This window comes from Varanus komodoensis, unplaced genomic scaffold (genome assembly GCF_004798865.1).
Source record: "Varanus komodoensis strain SLA01 unplaced genomic scaffold, ASM479886v1 scaffold18_1, whole genome shotgun sequence".
Lineage (NCBI taxonomy): Eukaryota > Metazoa > Chordata > Lepidosauria > Squamata > Varanidae > Varanus > Varanus komodoensis.
This window is the reverse complement of record NW_025335548.1, coordinates 4,432,177-4,459,061: the sequence shown is the minus strand read 5'-3', so window position 1 is coordinate 4,459,061 and position 26,885 is coordinate 4,432,177. Positions and strand designations below refer to the sequence as shown.

The following is a 26,885-nucleotide window of genomic DNA, read 5'->3' as shown; positions in this document are numbered from 1 at the left end:
AGTTTATTTAATTTTGACAAATGTCCTGATCTAAGTTAATGTTAGAACTATGACACTTAAACTTTGTCTAAGAACTTTCCTTTCCTAAATATCTGAATATAAAAAGCAAACCTGCATGTTATCTGGAACTTAAATTATTAAAAGGAGGGATCAACCATGTAATTCAAGATCAAGGGAAAGGTCTCCTCTGTGTTAAGGTCAGATAATGTTAAACTACCTTGAGAGTAATGAATGGTAAACTTCTCTTTGATTTCAGAGTAATGCACATTTGACTGAATGCACTTCTGCATTAAACAATTATTTATTATTATTTATTTATTTACAATATTTATATGCCGTCCTGTCGCAAAAAACCTCAGGACAGCTTACAACACAAAATATAACATAAATAAATTCCCAACCCACACTGGCTGTAGTTAAAAACATAGAAAAGACAATATTAAAACTTATTAAAATATTGCTGGAATAAAAAGGTCTTAACCTGGCGCCGAAATACGAATAACGATGGCACCAGGCGGACCTCTCTGGGGAGCACATTCCATAGGTGGGACGCCACTGCAGAGAAAGCCCTCCTCCGGGTACTTTGCCTCCTAATATCTTTCACTGAGGGTTCCCAGAGGAGGGCCTCTGCTGCCGATCTCAAGGGGCGGGAGGGCAAATATGGAAGAAGGCATTCCTTCAGGTATACAGGTCCCAAGCCGTTAAGGGCTTTATAGGTAATAACCAGCACCTTGAATTGAGCCTGGACTTCAATGGGAAGCCAGTGAAGCTGATATAGGACAGGGTTATATGAGAATAACGCCCAGTCCCCGTCAGCAACCTGGCTGCTCTATTTTGCACCATCTGAAGTATCCAGACTGTCTTCAGGGGCAGCCCCACGTAGAGCATGTTACAGAAATCCAACCGGGAAGTAACCAATGCATGTGTCCCTGTTGCTAGGCAGTCTTCCTCCAGGTAGGGATGCAGCTGATAGATTAGCCGAAGCTGAAGGAAAGCACTCCTTGCCACCACAGTCACTTGAGCTTCCAAGGACAGCTCTGGGTCAAGGAGCACTCCCAAGCTGTGGACCCTGTCCTTTAGAAGGAGTGCAACCCCATCCAGGGCAAGGTCCAAGTCACCTACCCAGGAGCTCGATCCACCCACCAACAGGACCTCCATCTTATCTGGATTGAGTTTCAGTTTATTGGCCCTCATCCAGCCCATTACCTCAGCCAGGCACCGGTTCAGTACAACCACTGCCTCATCTGGATCAGTTGAAAAAGAGAAGTAGAGCTGGGTGTCATCAGCATACTGATGATTCCACAGCCCAAACCTCCTGATGACCTCTCCCAGCAGTTTCATGTAGATATTAAATAGCAAGAGGGACAAAATGGAACCCTGCGGTACTCCATGGCATAACTGCCATGGTGCAGAGCCAAAGTCCCCCAGCACCACCTTCTGGAATTGGCCGTCGAGGTAGGAATGGAACCACTGCCAAGCAGTGCCTCCTACCCCCAATCCTGCCAGCCTATCGAGAAGGATACCATGGTTGATGGTATCGAAAGCCGCTGAGAGGTCCAGGAGGACCAACAGGGACGCACTCCCCATCTCTCTCCCTGCACAGGTCATCATTCAGGGCTACCAGGGCAGATTCAGTACCATACCCGGGTCTGAAGCTGGACTGAAATGGATCCAGATAATCAGTTTCATCCAAGAGTGCTTGGAGTTGTCCCACCATCACCCGTTCCAACACCTTGCCCAAAAACGGGATGTTGGCCATCGGTCTATAATTGGCAGCCATCTCTGGATCCAGAGATGCCTTCTTTAGGACAGGCCTGATTACCGCCTCCTTTAAAGGAGCGGGCACCTGGCCATCCCTCAGAGAGGCGTTAATGACCTCCAGGATCCAGGCACCAATCCCATGTTTGGCTTTGGTCAGCAGCCACAGGGTCAGGTCAGCAGGTGGTGGGACGTACTTGTCCAAGCACCTTGTCCACATCATCAGGCCGCAAGAACTGAAATTCATCCATTAATACCTGACCGGATGGAGTCATTGGCATCTCCCCTAAAGGATCTGAATCACTTGTGCACAAAGAATTAACGTATGTGTGGGGATTTTGATTGCCTTTTTACAGGAAAGACCATTCAAGTCAACTGAGCTCCTGCATGCAGTTTAGTCTTGTGTAGCTGAAACATGGGTTTTCCAGCAGTAAGAAACAGGCCTGAGAATGTCAAACCTCTCTTGTGTAATTAAGGAACATTTTTATTTTACTTGTATTTACCATGGTTTTCTGTATCTAAAAACAACCTGTGCTGTGCCGTTATTTATTTGGAAAACCACTAAAACTCATCTGTCTGTAACTTAGTGCATTATTTATATTTGTGGGCAAAATGAAATGAAAGGAAAGGAAATGAAAGCCAAATGTTTACTCTGATATTTTAATTTGTCAGGTCCGTAGAGAGTACAGGAAATTCTTCCGAGCCAACGCTGGAAGAAAAATTTATGAATTTATACTTCAGAAAATTGTACGTATTTTCATAATTAAGATGTTACTGCTGCAACATTTGTGTTTGCCTGTGTCCATTCATAGAAAAGAATAGTAAATACAGTCCATGAAGATAGATTTGATTTAGCAACACACATAAAAGGATTGGAGGATTCAGCCATTTTTTAATACAGCATCAAACACTGGCCCTCTGCCAGTGCTAGTCACATCGCACCAGTGGGACTAATGGGAAGCTAGTGCAACAGAAAGCTAACACTTGGTAGTGCCACTCCAAAACCCAACTCAGACTAGCATTTGCAAACCGGACAGATCAGAGGAGGTTGAGGAAGGAAGCCGTGCTCCCCATACGCGGTTGCATATGCGCTGGTTTCCACATCGCTAAGAAGCATCGGCTTTCCACTGCACTAGCAGTGAATCCTGCTAGTGCCAGATCAACATTGGACAGTGCCCGTAGAACATAACACTGCTTCTCCCTAATGATCTATCTATGCTATGGACAAGCAGCACATGCTACGCTCTTTTGTATATATCTGGAATTTAACTACGGATCTGATGCCTCTTTCTAGCTTGAAAGTGCCTCCTTGAATCCTTAATGGAATCAGGGACATTGAGGCCTTGCGACTGAAGCCACACACATTGCTGTGTGTAATTTCTCAGAGAAATGGCAAGAAGCAGTGAGGCTTTTTTGGTGCCAAAAGTTAGTCCTTTCTCCTACATTATAAATACAGACAGGAAGATTTTTGGAGTACTGTGAGTATTTGTGTACATACTGACTTGGTTTTCACATAACAACAGCCCATACTATGGGTGACCGGATCTTAGTGGACTCTCACTATGTGCAGATGTAGACCCTTGTCTTCAATACGGATTGTTAACCATATATATCCCACAATGAGAACCCATGGTTTGTTGCTGGGTGTCAACCACCCTACATGTGCTAGGTACATGGCACCTAATTTTCATCATTATCTTTGCCAGGAACTGCTTGTCATGCATCCAAACCCAGTGAGAGCTTGCCATTGGATGACTGACAAACTACCCAGAACTCACAGTCTGTTTCAGGCTTCTAGAACAAATGCTGCTATCAGCGCACGATTATTTCTAAATCAGTTATTGCCGGAAGTACCTTAGATTTTAGATTAAAGGCAATTAGATGATGTGAACAGGCGGCATGGTCATATGACCATGAACACTTGAACAATTCCCTGTTAAAGGCAAACTAAGATGTCTTTTTAAATTTTTCTTAACATAGGTGCAAAAGTATTTTTTGGAAATGAAAAGCAAGATGCCTTCCTTATCACCAATCGATAAAAACTGGCCAGCAAGGCCTTATCTCTTCTTGGATTCTACTCATAAGGAGCTGAAGAGAATATTCCATTTGTGGAGGGTAATGCTATTGTACAAGAATTAATTTTACTTTATTTGTTGATATTTTTATTTATAGGTTGTTTTGCTAGCTGCAGGCCTTCAAAGCAGCTTACAGAATAATAATAATAAAGCTTAGCTCCAAAACCAACAATAAAATACCAATGTAAAACAAACAGATAAAAGTGTAAAGCAGCAAGATAAAAGCCAATAATTAAAAAAAAAAACGAGTAGCACAGCATCTTGTGGCGTTCATATTCCCTATTATTTATTCAAAGTTTGCAAAAATGTATGTATTCCAGTAGATTGACTATGTGCTGTGCAGCCAAAGATGGAGAAGCTCTATACAGTCAGTAAAAACTAGGCCAGGAGCTGACTGTGGCTCAGATCATGAGCTTCTGGTTGCAAAATTTAGGCTTAAGTTGAAGAAAGTAGGGAAAAGCACTAGGCTACTCAGGTATGACCTAAATCATATCCCTGATGAATATACAGTAGAGGTGACAAATAGAATTAAGGAATTCAATCTGATAGACAGAGTGCCTGAAGAACTATGGATGGAGGTTCACAACATTGTACAAGAGGCAGCAACTAAAACCATCCCAAAGAAAAAGAAATGCAAGAAAGCAAAATGGCTGTCTGAGGAAGCTTTACAAATAGCTGAGGAAAAAAGGGAAGTGAAAGGCAAGGGAGAAAGATACAAACAATTGAATGCAGAATTCCAGAGAATAGCTAGAAGAGATAAGAATGCCTTCTTAAATGAACAGTGCAAAGAAATAGAAGCAAACAATAGAATAGGGAGGATCAGAGATCTCTTCAAGAAAATTGGAGATATGAAGGGAACATTTCATGCAAAGATGGGCATGATAAAGGACCAAAATGGCAGGGACCTAACAGGCAGAAGAGATTAAGAAGAGGTGGCAAGATTACACAGAGGAACTATACAAGAAAGAGCTCAACATCCCTGATAACCACGATGGGGTGGTCACTGACCTCGAGCCAGACATCCTGGAATGTGAAGTCAAATGGGCCTTAGGAAGTCTGAGCAACAACAAAGCTAGTGGAGGCGACAGTATTCCAGCTGAGCTGTTCAAAATCCTAAAAGACGATGCAGTAAAAGTGCTACACTCAATGTGCCAGCAAATTTGGAAAACTCAAGAGTGGCCACAGGATTGGAAAAGGTCAGTTTACATTCCGATCCCAAAGAAGGGCAATGCCAAAGAATGTTCAAACTACCGCACCATTGCACTCATTTCACATGCTAGCAAAGTTATGCTCAAAATCCTACAAGCTAGGCTCCAGCAGTATGTGGACCGCAAACTACCTGAAGTACAGGCAGGATTTCGAAGGGGGAGAGGAACTAGAGATCAAATCACCAACATATGCTGGATCATGGAGAAAGCTAGGGAGTTCCAGAAAAACATCTCCTTCTGCTTCATTGACTATGCTAAAGCCTTTGATTGTGTGGATCACAACCAATTGTGGCAAGTTCTTAAAGAGATGGGAATACCAGACCATCTTATTTGTATCTTGAGAAACCTATATGCGGGTCAAGAAGCAACAGTGAGAACTGCACACGGAACCACTGATTGGTTCAAAATTGAGAAAGGAGCTTGGCAAGGCTGTATACTGTCACCCTGCCTGTTTAACTTATATGCAGGGCACATCATGAGAAAGGCGGAGCTAGATGAATCACCAGTTGGAATTAAGATTGCTGGGAGAAATATCAACAACCTCAGATAAGCAGATGATACCACTCTAATGGCAGAAAGTGAAGAGGAACTAAAGAGCCTCTTGATGTTGGTGAAGGAGGACGGTGCAAAAGTTGGCTTGAAACTCAACATTAAGAAAACTAAGATCATGGCATCCGGTCCTCTCACTTCCTGGCAAATAGTTGGGGAAGAAATGGAGATAGTGACAGATTTTCCTGGGCTCCAAGATCACCGCAGGCGGAGACTGCACCCAAGAAATTAAAAGACGCTAGCTCCTGGGGAGGAAAGCTATGGCAAATCTAGACAGCATACTAAAAAGCAGAGACATCACCCTGCCAACAAAAGTGCATATAGTCAAGGCTATGGTTTTCCCAGTTGCAATGTATGGCTGTGAAAGTTGGACCATAAGGAAGGCTGAGCGCCAAAGGATTGAGGCCTTTGAATTGTGGTGCTGGAGGAGACTCCTGCGAGTCCCTTGGACCGCAAGGCAATCAAACTGGTCAGTCCTAGAGGAGATCAACCCTGACTGCTCTTTAGAAGGCCAGATACGGAAGATGAAACTCAAATACTTTGGCCACCTAATGAGAAGGAGGGACTCCCTGGAGAAGAGTCTAATGCTGGGAACAGTAGATGGCAAAAGAAGAAGGGGACGGCAGAGGATGAGGTGGCTAGATGGAGTCACTGAGGCAGTTGGTGTGAGCTTGAGTGGACTCCGGGAGATGGTGGAGGACAGGAAGGCCTGGAGGAGTGTTGTCCATGGGGTCGCAATGGGTCGGACACGGCTTCGCGACTAGCAACAACAAAATGTATTCTAGTAGCTGTAAAGAATATAATGGCTTTGAACAGCTTTAATCCAAAGTAATATAATTGCTCTTATGTTCTATCTATTGGGAGCAGCGTTAACATCATTTCTCCCCATCAAAGTGCAGTACCTTTGTGTGCGTTGGCAGTCCCTTGTATACCTGCCTGGGGGTCTTGTGAGTAAAGGGAGCCTTTAATCCTATTTACAAATGCTTAAACATGTGGATGACTTAAGAATGGAAGCAAAGTCCAGCCTGGGAACTGCACATTATCTGGAACTCAGCAGTCAAATAGGCTGAAGGTAAAAGGTTTAGCTCTGAGAAATATACTATTCAGTCTCTTTATTGAAAGTGATTGAAAGTGTAACCAGTCAAGCTTTAACCAGCTTCCTGGGTAATTCCCGTACTTTCCAGTTAAGCTACACTTTTCCCAATCATTGGAATTTACTTAATCCAAAAATACTGGGGTATAAGTGAGTTATTGCTTTTAAATTGTGCATTTTGGAAATATTTTGTAGTGTTTTGTTATATTATGGTTCTATTTTAGGAACCATTGTTAACTGCCCAGAGAACTTCAGTTGAGATGAGAAAGCGTAACATCCATAAATATTATTAGCAGTGGTATATTTCCATTATATCCTGCCTTTTTGCCTCTTGTGATGACCCCATGGCGGCTTACATAGCTCTATTTTATCCTCACAACAACAACCCTGTGAGGTAGGTGAGGCTAACAGTGAATGGCAGACCTGTTGTCACAGAGAGAGCTTCAGGGCTGGTATGGACTAGAACCCAGATCTCCTGGGTCTCCAGTCCGGCATTCTCACCAGCAGACTGGCTCTCACCATTAGCCAATTAATATAGAAGTAGAAAGTAGCCACACAGAAGAATGAGGTTTACATCATGCTGCCCATCCTGTTTTGCATAAACCTGTGCTCAGAGGGGAATAGTAGTCCATGGAAAATGTAGTACTTCTGCCTGTGATTATTCTTTTTTTACGATTGCACGTGGGTCATGACAGATTCGGTCAAGAAATGAGCACAATGGAACACATACATTGATCACAAATGGAATAGTAAGCTGTGGCACCTCCTTGATGCCAATTCTAAAGAGCTGTTTTGTGATTCATCTGTAATATATTTTTGTAGTGCAAAAAGTACAGAGACCAGTTCACAGACCAGAAGAAGCTTGTTTATGAAGAAAAACTGGAAGCGAGTGAACTTTTCAAGGACAAGAAAGCATTATATCCTGCCAGGTAATGAACCATCCTGGTGCTGTTGCTGAGACTGAAAAATAAAATATATAAATGGGGAAGAAGCTCACTAGAAAATCCTATCTTTACTAGCAGATGCTGTTATTTCTAGACCTGTACCAGTTTGCATAACTACAATGCTGTGCCTTGAGAAATTCTATTACATGGATTATTGGCTTCATAAACCATTTCTTCCATGGTTTTTTATCTGGAAAATTGAAATTTAGTTTGGTTAAGCATGCTGAAAAGCCAACATACAAGGCTTATTAAATATAGGTACTGGCAGGTTAATAATAGATGTTACTTGCATTCGCCCAGCCCTGCTTAGTGTCAGTCAGCAATTCATAGGAGCATTATCCCAGTGGAAGGATTACAAAGCACAATCCCGAAGTTATGGGAGGAGACTGCACTGGGCAAATAACCTCATTTTCATACAGTTTCTGTATGGGCTGTTTCACACACTCACTGCAGCTCAAATAAGTCACTGTGGTTTGTTTAAGCTGCTGCACATGAGAGGTGCTGTTTGCCAAATGACCCGCCCAGGCAGTGCTTGTCATGTCAGCCAGATCTCGGCAATGTGGCTTGTCTTAAGGGGAGACAACACTCGGATGGCTCACGAATAACAGCAGGCCACGGTTTGCTTGGCAGTGGTGTCCCCTTAAGCCATGCTGCCCAGGTTCAGACCACATGGCAAACCGTGGCTTTTTGAAGCATGCAACACAGGTCAGGGGTGTGCTAGGTTTGAAATGGTGGAGTCCGTTCTTATGCTTTTAAGTCAACTCTTGATCTCCTCTGAGACCTGGCACGAGAATATTGGCCCATTTTTACAACAAACGCATTTTAAAACTTTATTATAAATAATGCGCTTATTAAACTAAAAGCAGAAAACTCTGGGAGAAACAATAATGTGCATCTGGGATGTTTCTCCTTGATGCCCTTTGCCAAAAACACCCTCTTTTTTGCTTTCATGGAAGGCATATCTCCTCCCTTAGCGGGCATGACGAATGAATCAAAGGGAAAGCCTCCCTTTAAAAATAAAGCTCTTGGGTGGTCAGATGCAGCACTTGGGTGGAAGTGCAGCAGGGGGTCCTTCTCTTGCTCCCACTGAAGCGACCCTGTAAATGGACTCCCAGGCGTCTAGAAGCCTCTGGAAGTCTGTATGATCGGCTCGCCAGAGCCCTGCCGCCTCTCAGCTCCGCTCTCCACTTGCTCGGCTACCTGCACCCACCCTCAGCAGGAGAGCGGGAGAGGGAAAAGGGAACAGCAAGCTCTTGCTACAGTGGCAGCAGAGCACAAGACACGGTGCAGTCGCCTGCGGCATATTCCAGGCATACCGGAATCACCTGAGGGTGGCCCAAAGCAAGGCTGTTCCGGGGAACGTAGAACAGCATCTGTCTTGAGATAAATAAATAATATGGTGACCTGGTAGGGTGCATTGTTGCATATGACATGGTTACTTTATATGCATATCAGGGGTATACTGTTTGTACAGAATTTATAAGTATTTTAAGGACTGTTTGATTTTAATATTTGTAAGCCTCCCAGCGAGCCCTGTGGACTATGGGGCAGTATATTGATGATGATGATGACGATGATGATGATGATACCGTATAAAGTACGTAAAGTTGCAAGCTTTGTAACAATTTTGTAAAAAAACAAAGAAACCACAAGATTCTTCTTCAGATACTTGCTGCCCTTTCATGATCCCTCCCTCCTCTTCCAGGTCTCTCATTTTCATGTTAAAATTCCTAACTCTGGTTGCAAGGACTGCTAGTTTTATCTTATCAGTTTCTCAGACAGGTAGAAGCCTGTCTCCATGAGTTCAGGTGAATCTATGCCAGCACGGCTTGTTCCAGACGGGGAGTACACAGTTCAAATTGCTTAAAGGGCTGTAAATTTTCTACATTATGTTATCCCCTTTGTAGGCCGGCAAATCTAGTCAATGCAAAAAAAGGAGTTGTGGCATTTTAAGGAACTTTGAGTTACAAGGCATTTCATTTATTTCTAGTTAAAACTAATGTTACGGTGGGTGCAGTGGTGGTGATCGAGAGTTCACTAAAATATGGTGGTGCTGGTGCTGGACAGAACCCCCAGATTGCCAGACTAAGGGCTGTGTGTTCATCATTGAAACTGCACTGCTTGGGCTAAGGAAGTGCAGAGTAAAACATGTTTTCCCATCCCGTAGCTGACAAGGGGGAAGCTCCTGTTGGATTCATAGGTCAAGAACTGGCTTGATTCCCCCCTCCCCCATCCACCTCACCTCCAACTAATCTAATGCAGCTTTGCAAATAAATTTACAAAAGTTACTAGCCTAAACAAAAAAAATTACTTGATCAACTGCCCAACATAGGTAAGTAAATTGCATCTGGTGTACTCACCTTCTGCAAAAGGGCAGCAAAGAAAGGAAACTCTCTGCCCATATTAAAAAAAAATCTTCTGTGTTTCTTTTATGAATGTAATTCATACTAGGGGGGTTAAACTTTCCAAAGTGCTTCTTGTATTAACTTGGAAATTACCAGAGCACTTTCCCCCAAATTAAATAAATGGGAGACAGTTGTGATGATTTTTCTGAGCCTATCTGAGGGCTCAGAAAACTTACCTCCCTTATCGTAGTAGAAGTAGGAACCTCTTTTTACTCACCTCTATAAAAACTAAGACTTCATTTGTTTGTATGTGTGCATAGAGAAAATGCCGTGGGATCAAAAATCAGGAGTGCGGGATGTCAGACAGATGTCTCCCTCCTCACACATTTTGGATTTCACATTTGCAGCATCTTAATTTTATCTCTCTAGAATGTCATGCAGCAGGGAACAATTGAGAGGGCCAGCAAACTGAAAATTCTTCTCCTCAGATTTTAACCCAACCAGGATAAAAATAATCCTGGTGACTATAAATCTCCGTTCTCCATTGAGATTACTGTCAATAAGTTTCTGGGGTTCTCTTCTTGTTCTCCTGGCTCAGGGGAATTCTCTGGCTTCTCTAATTCTTACAAGCCATGGTTGTGAGCCTGTTTGAAGGCTTGTCAAAGCAGCCTTTTTATCCCTTCATCCATGTTTTTATTTCCTTTGTCTCCTTAAAGCGTTGGACAGCCTTTCCAAGGAGCTTACCTTGAAATCACAAAGAATCCCAAGTACAAGAAACTGAAAGATGCTGTGGAGGAAAAAATTATTATTGCAGAAGTAGTAAATAAGATTAACAGAGCAAATGGAAAGGTAAAGGAGACCTTTTACGTACTGTGTGGGAAAGAGCCTAATGTTCAGTGGGATGCAGGTTGTGAAGCAAGTTGTGAAATTTCTTTTTCGTCCTTCTGGGAGCTTTTTCTTGTGTTGCATAAACTTTTCACTGGGCATCGCAGTGCGAAGAAATAGCAAGAATAGTTATGTGTAACAATCCTAGGGTTCGGTGTTGCGTGTCATTAATGCTAGATAGCATTACTGTTGTGCTTAGCATAGCTGTTCCTGTGGATGGTGGGATATTTACACACACACATCAAGTCCACACACACACATCCGCTGAGTGTGTTGTGCTGCCGCCAGTTCTGTTACAGGTCAGGCCCACTTGGGGGCATCAGGTGTTTAGTGCTTCTGGAAGCGATGAACAGACTCACTCATGTTTGGAATGGAGCGGCTCAGTGACGCTCACGTAAGGGAGCTCTGTTGGCCTGTCCAGATCTAGGTGGGACCTCCTGCTTGCACAGCGGAGATTTAATCCTTTCTGCAGGAAGACCTGAAAGAAGCAGAAACACTCAGACTTCCTACAGGAATGGCATTGAAAAGAGGGACCACTTGTGCAACAGCCGCAAGGGATCCTGCCTGTTCTGTTTCCTCATAATTGATTTCCATTTTGCATCACCAGAATTCAGCCTGAGAGGTTCAGCTGTTACCCTGTATTATACTGAACCACACTGACTGCCTCTTTAATCACCTAGAGTGACAATGTCAGCAGAAGCCTACATTTGAAGACATGTTTACTCCTAAAGGTTGCTCCCAGAAATAATTTTTCTCATTCTTCCTCAGTGCACTGCTAGGATTTTCTTGCTCACAAAGAATAATGTCCTCCTTGCTGATCAAAAGTCAGGCCATATCAAATCAGAGGTTCCTCTGGGGGATGTCACTAAGGTATCCATGAGCTCCCAGAATGATGGCTTCTTTGCGGTACATCTCAAAGAGGTAGGTATAGGACCTTGTATGATACCAAGAAATGCTCATTTCTCGGAATTAGTGTTGCTAAATTGCAACTTCTGCAAGCAGAGGTGGGCAACTGGTGGACATCTAGATTGTTTTGGACTACAAGCTTCCATGATTTCTCACCATTGGCTCTTCTGGCTAAGGCTGGTGGAAGTTGTAGGCCAAAACATCTGGAGAGTACAAGTTGTCCTCCCTGTGCTACAGAATGAAACGGAACAGTTCTGGTAACTGTCTACATGGGCAGTACCTGTGTGCACATGTGTGGTTATGTGTGTGCTCTGATTCTTTTATCTTGTTCTCAACTGTCAGTTTCCTTGTTTGTTCCAGGGATCTGGAGCAGCTGGGAAAGGAGACTTCCTGTTCAGCAGCGATCACCTTATTGAAATGGCCACCAAGCTTTACCGCACCACACTTAGCCAAACAAAGCAGAAGCTCAACATTGAGATATCTGATGAGTATGTTTTGTCTTTGTATGTTTAAAAGAGCTTCTCTTAAGAGTGGTTAAAATAATTTAATGTAAAAGGGCAAATTGCAATGTATGGCTGTGAAAGCTGGACCATAAGGAAGGCTGAGCGCCGAAGGATTGAGGCGTTTGAATTGTGGTGCTGGAGGAGACTCCTGCGAGTCCCTTGGACTGCAAGGCGATCAAACCGGTCAGTCCTGGAGGAGATCAACCCTGACTGCTCTTTAGAAGGCCACATACTGAAGATGAAACTCAAATACTTTGGCCACCTAATGAGAAGGAAGGACTCCCTGGAGAAGAGCCTGATGCTGGGAACAATAGATGGCAAAAGAAGAAGGGGACGGCAGAGGATGAGGTGGCTAGATGGAGTCACTGAGGCAGTTGGTGTGAGCTTAAGTGGACTCCGGGGGATGGTGGAGGACAGGAGGGCCTGGAGGAATGTTGTTCATGGGGTCGCGATGGGTTGGACACAACTTCCCGACTAACAACAACAAAAGGGCAAAACACATAAAAATAACATTCCATGTGAAACATGAATAACAGTAAAATGTAAAACTGGAAGAACTATTGAGAAACAAACCACTATAAAGAGCCAAGGAAAACTTGAAGACACACAAGTCTTTCATTTCCCTCAGCAGTTTAAGGAGGTGGACTGTGGGTGCCTCCACCGAGAAGGCCCTGCTGTACTTTCCCGTTCTCTGATCCAGCCTGAGTTGCAGATCTAGCAAGCATTTCCACGACAACTTTTTATGCCCTCATCCTGTGGCAACTAACTATATTGAAAGCCTATTCATGTGTTGGCTGGCTGACCATTTCACTGCAACACAACATGATTTGGAGCATTCCATTCCCTTCTGTTGTCTGGAAATGGATGCATATCTGTATTTTCAAATACCATCTTTAGAAATTCATTATTCACAAACTCAGCTTCATCTGTGGTGCAGTGTAATGGTTAAGCGTTGGGAACTGGGACTCAGGCAGTCTGATTCAGCCATGGAGCCAACTGGGTGACTTCGAGCCAGTCACAGACCCTCAGTCTAGCCTTCTTCACAGGGTTGTTGTTGTGGGGACAAGAGGAGAATGAGTTCTTTAAAAACAAAAAGGAGGTATAGAAATCAAATAAATCTTGAATTTACTGGCGTAAATTATCAAATACATAATTGATTCCACTACATGAGCATTTTTCTTGACTAAGGGATGAGGAAATCAGATGACCCCAGTAATCTTAATGTGTGTTCTTGTAAAATAGACCCTTATACATTCTGTTACTTTCTCACTGCTTTATTGCTGTAGAATGACTTGCTTGTGGGAAGATCTGGAAGAAATTTAAGATGTTTTTAATGACTTTTTTTTTCCATTAGTGAAATGCCAGTGCTGGTTGTTTGGAGGAAGAGCCTGGTTTTTCATGTAGGAGAAAAAATGCATTTAGGGAATGGTCCTAGGGTCCTGAAGCATTTTCGGAGGGGCCATAGGATACTTTGGATTCCCAACTCAAAGGTCAGAGTCAGCACTCTGACCTCACATCTGGGAACTGGAAATCTGGCCTCCCGCTTGCGACCTCTCACAGCTGGTGTGGAAAGAACCATGCCAGCTGCTCCCAGAAGTCAGAAAAGCTACCAGAGAGAAGAGGAAACCAGAGCAGCCAGGATATGATCATTCCTGAGCTGCTTCAGCTTGTTCCTCCCCTGCTGAGATACCCTTGCTAGCTGAGCAAATAAGGTTGTCTAGTGAGAAAGCCTGGAAGCCTCCAAGTTCAGGGGCTCTGGGGCATCCCAGGTGGGCTTCCGTTTGCTAAATCATAGTTGGTATCTTTTGTAATCCAGAGTCATGAGAATTTTCACATGCTTTCCTAAAGGGAAATGAGTGTATGCTTGGAACGTATTTAGCACACCAGCAGGTTGCTTTTGACTGTCGCCGGGGAGGGGGGGTGCGCACCAATTGGTGTCTCCATTGTACTTGCGAATGTGGCGATATGAGCACTTCTTCATGTAGGAAATTTGCTCTTGCGTGAAGCAACATCAGTAATGCTTCGGTGGCATTGCCTGGCAGGCCTGTTGCTTATTGGAGCTAACAAGACTAGACTATGAGGATCTTTAGCTATCGGGAAAGGGCTGCTAGGACTACGAACCCTCACAAAGGAGAAGAACGTAGTGGGCTTCCTGGCAGGGGTGTGTGAGCTCTTGGAATGACAGCTGAAGTTGTTTGCAGCCTTTGGTTTGCAGGAGTATTTGAGTGTTTGGCTCTGGCTCTCAAGTATCCCTGGATTTCCTCTTGTGGCAGAGAGACCTAGAAGAAATGGAGGCATTGCATAGATACCTTTTCAACAAGGCAGCTACTTTGCCCCAACGTGCCAAGCAAGAGTTGAAGATGCAGTGTACGTAATTCAGAAACTAGAGCTGGGAGAAGGGCTGCATGGCTCAGTGGCAGAGCCCCTGCTTTGCCGGCAGATGGTCCTGGGTTCAGGCCCCGGCACTTTCAAAATAAGGTGGGGGAAGTCCCTTGTGTGAAGCCCCAGGGAGCCTGTGCCAGTTACTGGAGGTCCACTAGCCAGATGGACCATGGTCCAACTTGGCATGAGACCCCAGCTTAGGTTTCCTGGAAGGAACTGGTGGGGGCGACTGGGATTGGAGGCATTAAGTCTTGGCAGCGGAAGAAAGCTGCTCTCCATTGGTAAGCAGCTGTTGCCTTTCTTACATTTCTTGTTGCTCTACCAACTCTCTTCTCTGAGCTTGATAAAATAGGAAGGAAAGTTGCCTGCTCCAGTGTTAGGTAGCTTACGTTATAGTTGGTACTTTGGAGGAGGATTGGTATAATCCTGCAGAGGATCGCCAACATTTTTCAGTCTCTGATTGTGCTAATTGAGGGGTGTGGTGGGGTCCCAGCACCGAGCTTCAACAGATTGGTCAGGCGACTTTTTGGGGGCAGTGGGGAGGAATGCCATGCACTTTATGAGTGCTCTGCTGGGGGAAGCGGGGACCAGTGTGGCTGAGAACTCTGGACTGATGACTCACAGCGGCTCCCCTTTGAATAGCTGGAAAGATGTTCCCTGTAGCAGCTCTGAAAATGGCAGGCTCCTTCCGCCCAAGAGCCTTGCAGTTACACTGATTTGCGGGTTCTGGATGGAGGCAAAACTCCTTCTTAAAGTGTGTTTACATGCCTGTTGGAAGCCTCACTTAAGCTTTCAAACACTGAAAAGAGAGGCTGTCTCTTTTTTATCAAGGAGAGCTGTCAAAGCGAAATGCTGCTTTGGCAGAATCTTGATTCTTTCTGCTACTCCTAAATGAAACAGTTGGAAACGAGAAAAATAATCAGGAAAGGTTAAAGGAATAATGTGCCAGCAGCTGGGAATTCTGTCTACCTTACTAGAAAATGGACAGCATCAAGAACCAGAAAGCCCAGGAAAGATGGGAATTTCTGCAAGAAGTACTTATAAAACTTGAAGTTGGCTAGAAAGGAAATAAAATTAACATACTCCAAGTTATCACTGTGGAAATAATAGGAAAACGAGGAGGTTTGTGCATTAATAGATTGAGATAACCCCTAAATCATCATAGCTCATATATGTAGGTGTGCAGCAGTCAATCACAAGGCTTTACTTGGTGAACACAAAATTTTTCTTGGAAGCTAATTTTTCAAAGCAAGTATAACCTTCCCCCGGGATGGCTGAAAAGCCTCTGTAATTGAACTGTGTTCCTAAAGGTTGCTACTCAGATGCAGCTACAACAGACCAACGTGCAGTTCCAAATCTAGGACACCACCTGTTCAGTGTTAAACCTTCTAAACGCCATTGATTCCCGTGGGGGACAAATTTGGGCACGTGCTTAATTTGCCCACTGCAATAGAAGGGGGTTAAAAAGGTATCGATTGGGACGGATTGTGCCTGCAGTCAGCTGTGACAGGTCAGAGTCTGGTGTGTAGAAAAGAGAACTGTGCAGGTGCAGCCGGACTGCCTGATGGGACTGCTGTGAAAGGGAAGGGTCAGAAACGAGAGAAAGCACCTTAAAATAGATGGACGTGGGAGTAGTGGCTGGATCAGAGTACCGGATCACTTTTGAAGACCTGCTTGTGGATTTATAGACCTGTGAGCCAGACCCCAGTAAAGTCATTTCAGGTTGAAAGGAAGGAGTGTGAGTGGGGTAGTTCATGCATAGGATTGGGTTAGGGTATATTCGGGAGGAAAAGTGAGCCGTTCCTGGGAAATGTGAGCTGCTAGGACTCCCTGTGCTGCTAGCACTGTCCCAAAATACAACGGCTTCTGCCTATTAGTGGAGAATTGTTCTCCAACTTCCATTAAAAAAGACATAATCATGGCTAAGCAGTCTTTAGGCGTGGCTGCCGTCACAGAATACATAAGCTAGCAATTGCTTCATGAATGAAAACACAGGCCTGCCAGAAGAGTTATTGAGCAATAAGCAATTAGAGCATGGCTTTCTTCAGTTTCACTCTTCCCCAGCTGTTGATCAAATTCACACTTTGAAGAGAGGATCAAATACTCCTAAAACAGCTGATCATTAGAAATAGACTACTGAGGATTCAGTTTGTTGATGTCAATTTCCATGTATTGAATCATTAAATGGGGGAAAATATCATTATAAGAATCATGCTGGTGGCTCCAAAAGAGCTGAAATGCCTTTTCTGGTTGCTGCTGACTTTTCTGCAGTACCATATTGATCCAATCATGAATGCAGAGTCTGAGTATGACATCTGTATTTATTCCAGTGCCTAGTTTTTGTTTACATAAAAGCATGCTAAGTGCTATAGGGCAAAGCAATAAGGCCCCTTTCTCCCCTTCCCTAAATGATGGTCCCTTTATGCAAGGATATGCATGCCTAAAGGATGACTGCAGGGTCAGTCCTGTGTGGCTGCCCCCAAACACACAAGCAATCCAGGTTTTGGCCTTTGCAATGATTTGCCAAGGAGGGGGTGCTACCTCTCATACCACAATAGAATTTGGCGGTCATCAAATAAAACTAAGCATGCGTCCTTTCAGAAGGACCAAACTAAGGGCTCCTGCACAGTTGACTTAAGGAACTCGCTACCACCCGATGGGGTGGATGGCCAGTGGCATTAAAAGGGGCTTAGGCGGATGCCTGGAGGAGAAGGCTGTCACTGGCCAAAAGTCACAAAGGCTGTATGTTACCTGCAATATCAGCGGTAGCCTGCTTCTCAGTATCAGTTGGCGGGAGACAAACAGGGCAGGGAGTGGGGGGTTAACTTCCTCTCCTGCTTATGAGCTCTCCAGAGGAGTCTGGTTGAACCGTGTAGGATGATGGACTAGATGGGCTTTGGGTCTAATCCGCCGTAGCCCTTCTCGTGTACAGCAGCAGATGCACGGAGCTGGGTGATTTGCCAGAGGTCAGTTGCTCTTCCTGTGGCTGCAAACGCGTGATTGTAAGAATGTGCCCCAAATCTTAGCTGAAGTGGGAGTCTAGGAACTTAGGGCATTTGTAACCCTTCATTTTGTGCAACACATTCATTTGCTATAATCCTTGTTCTGTTAACACTAAGGCAGCAACATTTTGCCTGCCTGGATTATTTCGTTTTGCCAAACGATGCAAGTGCCATAGATCCCAGACCACCTGGATCTGTTTCACTTGTTGCAAAGGCCCCGTGTCCTGCCTTACTCGTGCATGCAGTTGTCAGAAATCACCTGCTTGGATGGGTCAGAAGACCACAGCATGGCATAAAAGGAGCCAGAAGGAATCCCCTTCCTCTTCACTTCTGGAGCACCTGCATTTCCTGTTCCCATTCCTCTTCACTTCTGGAGCGCCCTCATTTCCTTGATGCAGTCAAAAGGAGGCTGAAGAAAGGTTAGAGAATCATCAAACAGGAAGGTTTATGACTGCCCCTATAATGATGAAGTTGAATCCCAGTGCTGGTGTGGACACCTCTGCATCTTAACGGTCTACCTTTCCATGCTTGTTGAGGATTACAGTTTTACGGTCCAGTCCTCTGCATTTTCACTATGCATGATCAATAGAGTTTACTGCAGATGGTGGTGATGGTGGATAGGATGCATCGTATTGGCTCAAAAGGTGTCCCTGGTCAGGCAGCACATTTTTAAAGAATGAATTTATTTTTTTAAGGAAGTACTTTTAGAAACAGCCGGCAGCGTGCACCTCTTTAGAATAGCACTGCCCTTGAGTTGGGAGGCAATGACCCTTCTTAAATGGTGCATGCAAGGACTTGTACATCTACCATCTGAAACACACAGGAAGGATTTTTTTTTCTCCAAAACGATTATAGATTTGTTTGCATAAAGATGCAGGTATGTGTGGTTAAAAGTCAGAAGACTAATCAGCTGAGATTTCCTTAGTGGTATAGCAATCCTAAGGGTTACATTTTGGCCTTTTTATTTAAAAGAGAACAAAACCTTGTTTCCAGGTTGAGCACAAACTTAACTACATAAGATCGAACCAGCCCCCGATGCACTGATGCTTGAGTTAGAAAATCTGAACAAACTGAAGTGCTTTTGATCTCTTTGATATCTCCAAAATCTTCTGCCCGGACTGACTTGGTCTGATTGGAGGACCAACCTTGGCACAAGCAAATTTTGGATGTGTGCTACACACTTGGAAGATAACTAGAGAACAAGAAAGTGTACAAATGGAAAATGAATAAATAACACAATTGAATTCTTTGCTTTATGACTGTGTCAAGAGGAGTTGTCTCAATGCTGTTCGTTCTTTCCGCACAATTGCAGCTAAATGTGATGTCTGTAATCAGTAACTGAAACTTGTGTTCTTATCTCTCCTAGGTTCCTTGTTCAATTCAGGCAAGACAAAGTGTGTGTGAAGTTTGTGCGAGGTAACCAGAAAAACGGCAATGTTCCCACTTGCAAACGAAAAAACAACAGACTTCTTGAAGTTGCTGTACCTTAACTACATGTAGACGTGCTCTTACCTTACGTGGACATATTTCTTTGTAGTGGTGCAATTTTATCCATCGGGGATTTTGAGGGAGAGGGAGGGGGCACTCTGCTGGTGGCTAATAGCTTTGGAAAACTCTCTGTAAAGATGCAACTAACTTATCAACAAACACGTTTTCATTTTTCGTATGATAACCTTTGGTTGATAGATATATACAGGCTTTTCTGCTGACAGCACACTATAAACAGGCAAATAATTCATCACACTTGTAATATCTTTGCTTATTCCTCACTTTTTAGTGCTTTGTATCCTAGATCCAAACTCTTTCCTGACCTGTTCTTCATGCTTGTTTGATTCGAATGCTACAGCTCAGGCTGGATCGGGGGCCAGGAAGGCTCAATTATGTTCACTGGGCCTCTTTCCTCTGCTCCTGTTCTATGACCAAGCTCAGTCCAAAGGGATCTGAGAGGCTGGCAAAACCCTGGGACTGAAGCAGTTACCTTGCTAATTGCAAACAGCATCAAGTACTGTGTAATTTGATCTTTAATGGCATATAGGGCAGGAAACCCTAATTCTGCAAAGCAGACAGAATGTATGACTGCATATGCAGCCGCTGCGTATGCCTTTTTATTTGCAGTGAGAAAAGCTGGTGTTTGTTCTGCATCTGACTTTTTAATTGTCAATTTTTAACGACTTCACAAACGTAGGAAATAAATGGGTCAATTAAAGGAGACAACTATTATAATAAGTTACAATAGCAATAGAGCCTAGGGCATGTTTTCTGTTCTGTGGGGTTCCCCCCACTCCTAGAATGACCCTTAAATGGTTAAAACTCCACCACATGCAGTTGTTTGCATGGGGGAACAGAGGGCAAGGTATTTTAGCTAATTGTCGAATGAAGGGGTAGAAACTTTTTGTCTCACACATTGGTATATGTGGTGTACAATGTGCAATAAAGCATTCATACAATTTGTGAAAAGTATTTATAATAATGTCTGTGGATGTTAAAGCTGGTTGGGGCATCCTGCGTAATTGTTGCTATAAGGACTGAAGTTAGGCTAGTACTGTGTTAATTTTGAAGGTTTTTTTTTTTTCTGGATGTACACTACAGTTACCACTTTGGAAAAAAATCCATGGGGGGATGATGTACATACATTTGATATTAATGATAAATAATTGTTCTAATTCTGTGCTGTTTGGTACTCTTGTGATAACCATATTTTTGTATTTCAACAAGTTTTATAAAAGTTTGTGTGCCTGATATGTAACGTGGTGCACAGAAACACTTTACAATCAAGAACTGCATTCTAAACTTCATGAGTACGGATTGCAACTTAAAGCCTTGTCTAAATCAGAAGAATTAGTCAAAAGCATTGCTTTATGGAGTGTCGTTTTCAAGTTAGCTAAAGGAGAGTGTTGAATGTGATCGTTTGCTTTGGTTGCTGTAAGGATGGTTTTAAAGCTGTTGTATTCTCAGTTTGATGCAAGATCTTGCCTTCAAGGAGAGGTTCTTGCACAAGATGTGCATTGCTAAAAAGCTCAAGTATAAATAAAGTGATGCTTTGAAGCAATTACTACTTGGGGTTGTGCTTGGCTCATTTATTGGACATGGATAAGATGAGGTGTTTTGCTTATTTTAAACACGGCAGAGTAAAAAGAAATAACTTCAGCAGGTGCATAAAGAAAGATGAGTTTCTTTAAAATTCACTGCTTTTGCATGTACAATTCCAGGTCCATCTCCCTCGCTTTTAGATGAAGTGGATTCAGGAGAGCTTTGCAGTTGATGAGTTTTGACAGTTTGACCTTTCCTCACACAACTGATTCAGTCTTAGTGCAGAAAAACTAAACTTTACAGCTTTATATTGTAGCTTTGCCACCTGATCCAGAAAGACCTTTCCATATATGAAACTTCTAATACATGGTGTAAACACATTCTATTGCTACAATAATTAAAAGAAGCAAACATTCCCCACTTTCCAGCACACTTCTGTGAGCACCAAACAACCAAGGATGTGGCTGTGCCAATGAAAGTGCAGGACATTGGGGAGTGGGCAGGTTAGCGTCTTAGTGGCTGAGGTCAGCAGGACCTTCCTCACCCCAGAAGTGTCCTCAGATGCATCCCTTTGTCTCATGTAAATGGATGGTTGTCACTCGCACAGAATGCACACCACCACCAACTGCTGAAATCCTTAAGTAGCCGCAGGGGAGCTGTTAGTTGTCTGCTTGCTGGAGCCCTAGCATGTACACAAGTATTTCACATAGATAAAACAGGGAGGGATGTAGCCACCCTAATGAAGACGAAATATGGTGAGGGCTATGGTGTGACAGATGCCAAATTGAGGGAGGTATTACTGCCACTCTATACGACTCTGGTGCACCCACAACAACTGGAGTACCGTGTCCAGTTCTGGGCCCCAGATTAGAAGAGGGACAGAGCAAGGTTGGGATCAGTTAAGTGCAGGGTCACAAGGATGGTAGCCGCGGGCCACCAGGAAATGCCAGCAGACCAGCGCCAGTCTCTGGACTGGTGGTTGAAAACCACTGACGTAACGGGTATGTGAAGGGGTGTCCCAAGCTAGAGTGTCGTGACCTGTTTTCCCCTTTGGTGGAGGGAAGGATGTGATCCGATGGGGCAAAGCCCAAGGAACTGGGCTTTAGGTTGGATGCCAGGAAGCACTTCCTGACACTTAGGACCCCGAGGGTGTGGAATGGGCTTCCACAGGAGGTGGTTGAGGCCCCATCAGTGAGGGTGTTCAAGGAAAGATTGTACACTTACATGTTGGACATAATGTGAGTGGAGCTGGCCTGTGCCAGGCGTCAGACTGGATGACTCAGGAGGCCCCTTCTGACTTTCTATATTTCTATGGCTTTGGGGGAAAGCAGAGACTAGAACCAGTGGTGCCTACTGAAATTGAAGCATGAGATATTGGGGCAGACAAAAGGAAGCACTTGTTCACAAGCGCATAGTTTAAAAATGGAATCCACCAACTTTGATGGCTTTAAAAAGGGATTGGGCAAATTCATGGAGAATGAATATCAGTGGCCACCAGTCTTCATGGTTATCTATCACCATCAGGCTCAGAGGCACTATTATGTCTGTATAGTACCTGGTGGCAGGCAGATATGAGCAAGAGAGTGCTCTGGCTCCCATTTCCTGCTTGTGGGCTTCCTAAAGGCATCTGGTTTGTCCCTGTGGGGAACAGGATGCTAAAAGCAAGAGGCATTTGGTCTGATGCAGCAGCACTGTTCTTATGAGCAAAGAACACAAGCCAGGAAATTGGGGTGAGAGGAAAGGGGAAATAGAGTGGGATATCCTGGAAGTGGACATGGGCTGGAGCCCTGTGTAGGGGTGCAGGCACCGTGCCATTTTGTTGCCTGCCTGCTCTGCTGCTGAGCAAACTCAGGAGAGCACCCGCCAGACAGGAGCAAGATGTGGCAGCTGCAATGGATGGCTTAACTCGGAGTCCTGCACTGAGCAGCGGGTTGGTCCCTTCCAACTCTACTATGATTCTATGATTTATTTCTCACTTGTTTCTGCAGACAGACATCAAAGGAACTTCCCCTCTCCAGCGCTTCAGGCCCACTGCATTAACATTACATACCTTTTTCACCCAAAGGACAAAAGGGTTACTCAGTATGCGCAAAGCCTTATTGACAGCAAGATGGTACACACAAGTCTGATAAATTCATTTTCCTCATTCAAACTGAATGGTTCAGCTGGTTATATATGCACACAGAACCGTCTGTAGAATAATATTAATGTTCTGTGTTCATATAATTATTCCTCCATGTCTGAGGTACAAAAAAGGCAGTTTTCACTTTAAGCATGTCTAGATGAAATAAATTTTAGGAGGCCAGCAATGAAAACTACTCCGTTTCTTGCATGGGCTCAGAGCCTATGGCAAGGGGTGGTATATAAAAAATGAATGGATCTCAAGTCAGCCTTCCTGTGCCCATGGTTTTCTCCTTGGGAAAGAAGCCTACTACAGGAGGAGAAGGGCAGGATGGGAAAGGCAGCTTCCCTCCAGTCCTATCCCCTTGCTTCAGTCTCCAGCAGTCCCGCTGCTGTCGTTCCAGAGAACGTCTAAGCGTGCCCACGGGGCCAGACCACAATGCCGACGTTGCCACTTGAGCAGCCGTGTGCGGCATCTGTACTTGGTGCTTCCTGTGTGGAATGCATGGAAGCAAGCTGGAAATCTTCGGAGTTTGCATGTTTGATCTCTCTGTTCTCTTTTCCGTTGAGCTTGTGAGCATGGAATGCAAAGGGCTGGGAAAAAGGATGGATCACTGGGGAACGTTGCAGCCCACTCTCATCCCCTCCTTCGGAGAGAATGTGGCGAACGGGAGCAGAGCTCCCTGCTTTTTGCCCACTGACCTCAGCTAGCCTCTGCGAGTCCACAGGGAAAAGCCGGCGTGTGTGTTCTGGAAGTCATCAGAGGCAAGTCTTGCAGATCGGCTACGGCACACCAGCATGTGCCTCGGTTCTTCTTTCGTTTGGTGTGCGGCTCCATTATGGTGCCTTCTAGCATTTGGGGAGTGTCGTGAAACTTGGCAGTAGGAAAAGGGGGAGAGGAGGCATAACATATTTCTGCTCTGCAGGAAAAGGGGAGAGCTTTTTCCCTCTTTCCCTGCAGTGGCTCATCTCTGCACCAACTGATGAGTAAACTGTGTATCTGGTTCTGCATTGAGTATGAACTCCAGGGTAGTAAGTCTTCCTCAAGGGTTGCTTTGTTCTTCTTCCATCTGCATCTCATTAAGCACATGCCATTTTGCTCTGTTTTTAATTTTCCATTTTAAGAGTTGGCTTTTGCGCATGTGCATTATGGTCCGTATTACTGACCTTATTGACATTCCAAGTGCTTCTGATAAGGTGAGCAGACCCTTTGAATTTAGTGCAGATATTCCAGGATCCATGTGCATTCTGTTCCTATTTACGAGAGAGGATGCTACAGTGCCTTGGTCTGTAGCAGGTACCTGACTACACCTTTGGCAAAAGAAGCGACACAAGAGAACTTTTCTTCTCTAAGCAGGAACATTGAGGTAAGCAAGAAACCAGTATGAAGTCCTGAGCTGTGCTGCAACACCATAAAATCCCTTCTTGGTGGGCCCATAGTGATGGCCAGACTGCCCTTTCCCCTGCTGGAGAAATACTCTTCTTTTGTATCGTTCTGCCAGGCAGTTGGTATGCAGTAGATGCAGCCATGTGGTTGAATGGGCTGGCTCAGAGGTTTGGAACAGGTAAAGTCCACATTGCGTGGATGTGCTACAGTTCTTTATGGATGTAGATTCGGCCTCGTTTGCACCAGAGCGTCCCCAAGCTGACCCAGTTGGTACTGCTGCCTCTCAGCTAAGAACCATGTTTAGATTTTTGCATTCCCATGATGTAAGCTGGCCAACAGCACATGCTGGGCAGATTCCCCTTGCAGCCAGAGCTTTTCAGGTGTCCCAGGAGGAGGAGAACTGAGCAGCGGCAAATGACACAGTCCCTCCACTTGCCATTCTGTTGCCACTGCAGTGGGTGGGACCTGTGGCAGAAGCTGCATATTTACAGCCAAGTTCAGGACCGGCTGCCTTTCAGTTTGGGTCCGCACCCCTTGCTGGGCTTGATGTGCCAGGCAGATCTCCTTGGATTTCTTTCTTTACAATTACATTTCTTTCCCATCTTTCTTCCATGGCATGTGATTCTTCCTACCCTTCTTCCTACCCTTCTTAATGATAATCCCACTAGGTAGGTTGTGGTGAGAAATGGACCAAAGCCACTCTGAGCTACATGGCTGAGGGGGAAATTGAACCTGAGTCTCTGCCATTCCATTTCAACACTATAACTGCTCCACAAGGGCTTCCCAGTCGTAACGGGAAGAGCACCTAAGCTGCCCTGGGGCACGTGGACAGAGCTGCTTCTGGACTGAGGACTCCTCATTCTGCTGATCATTGTGCAGCTATTCCATCATCTTTCTTAACATTTTTTTCTGGTAAGGAAAGACATGTTGGGGAAACAGGAGGGATATAAATTCAGGGAAACAAGTGGGACCTGCCCCACACCCCAATAAATTTTGTGAATGAGGTAGGGCAATTGTGTCATGCAAACTTCTCAGAGTGCTGCTCCTGGTCCACAGACATTGCGCGGTTACTCTACCTTTTCTCCTTATCCGACTTTCCACAGTAGGGAAAAAATAGAGGAACAGTGGTGAGAAAGTAAGCAAGCAAGGATGACGACTGGACCTCCCATAAAATTCCATGAGTGGTGGGTGGGGGCTGGCACAAGAAAAGGCCCATCTGAAATCACCCTCTGGAGTGCTGTATTCAGGTTTTGGAGAGCCCTTGGATAGCACACCCTCAACAGGCCCCCTCCCTCAGCAAGTCTAGTTTCTTGCCACCACTGACACAGCTGGTCCATCTGGCCCACCATGGCTCCCGGCTGCTTAATTGACAGGCCAGGAGACAGGGAGCTTGCAGGCCCGGACATCTCCTGCTCCTCCTCCCCACCGTCGTGAGAGGCGGGCAAGTGATCAGCCACAACGGAGAAAAGGAGCAGCAACTGCAGTGGGGCTTGGTAGCAGGCCATTGCCGGTTCTGCCTCCAGCCATTGCCTGACCGTGCCTAACCTTGACAAATGTGATTCCTCTATTAATGTTTTTTCTATTGTGATGTATTTTAGACTGTGTTTTAATGGGTTCTTCTAAACTACCCAGAGAGCTTTGGCTGTTGGGTGGTATAGAAGCTAAATAAATAAACTATGTTGCATTTCAGACAGATAGGCATCAGGTCTGAAAGAAATTAGATAGTCTCAAGGTTGGAAAGAGAAGGCAGTAGGATGGTTAGAAGAGAACTCCACAATCCTGGCCTGAAAAGCAGTGTGTCAGCATGTCACATCCCTTCTACTGTGCTGTGCACCCTATGGAAATAAGCTCAGACCTGATCTCCGGATGCCCTCTGCTAGGATGGGTGTGGCTCAAGGGAGGCCATTGTGACCGCATAGGCAGAATGCCATGAGCTGCTCCTTTGGACCAGGATTGATGGGAGACCCTGGGCACTAGACCGCAGAATAAACGAGATGGGTGGCCCAGTGTCACAAGCAGCCCCTGCTCCATGAAGATGGAGGCAATGTAGGATAAAAGGATGCAACAGAACTGGAACAGAAGTGGTTGAGGCTAAAGTAGAGCTGAATAAAACAGCAGCAGATTAGAAAAATGATTTTTCAGGCTACCCGAAGCTGTGTCTCCTCCATTATTGACTCACCTGGACTCTAAGGCCCTCTTCCAGGTGCCCCTGCCAAATGAGGCGAGGTGGGTGCCTACAAAGGAGGGGGGGGGTTGCTCTGAGGTTCTCCCAGGCTCAGTTTCATCCCCTGAGGGGGAGGCTATGCAGGGGTGTGGGTGGAGGGGGCTTGGCTAAGTTGGTGACCCTCAGCTCTCTTTCTCCTTTCATGAAACCCAGGTGAGGCAGGGGCTGTTCAGAATCCGTCTGGATGTGGGGCAGACTGGATGAGGGGCTCAGTGGACCAAGACTCAGTGCAGATAAGATGGAGGTTCTCTTAGTGGAAGCCTCATGTTCCTGGATGAGTGATATCCAACCAGTTCTGGAGGGCATCACACTTTTCCTACAGGATCAGGTTCATAGTCTGGGGGTGCTTCTGGATTGCCAGCAGTGTCGCTAGAGGCACAAGTGGACTCAGTGGCATGGAGCACCATTCATCTGTTGAGACTGATACAACAACGGTGCCTTATTTGGCAGGGCAACAGCCATCCGTGCTCTGG

General features: G+C 44.9%; 1 protein-coding gene across 3 annotated transcripts in view; it reads left to right on the top strand.

Moving 5' to 3' along the window:
• Positions 1-20,705, top strand: part of MYO1B (myosin IB) — a 137,500-nt gene extending 116,795 nt beyond the window's left edge. For all 3 annotated transcript variants that reach the window (XM_044427088.1, XM_044427090.1, XM_044427089.1), the window contains 7 exons: positions 2,431-2,505; positions 3,739-3,873; positions 7,506-7,612; positions 10,689-10,821; positions 11,626-11,778; positions 12,124-12,251; positions 19,017-20,705. In XM_044427088.1, the coding sequence (XP_044283023.1) occupies positions 2,431-2,505; positions 3,739-3,873; positions 7,506-7,612; positions 10,689-10,821; positions 11,626-11,778; positions 12,124-12,251; positions 19,017-19,140 (855 nt within the window). In that variant the 3' untranslated portion in view covers positions 19,141-20,705. The remainder of the gene's footprint in view (positions 1-2,430; positions 2,506-3,738; positions 3,874-7,505; positions 7,613-10,688; positions 10,822-11,625; positions 11,779-12,123; positions 12,252-19,016) is intronic.
• Positions 20,706-26,885: the final 6,180 nt, after the last annotated feature.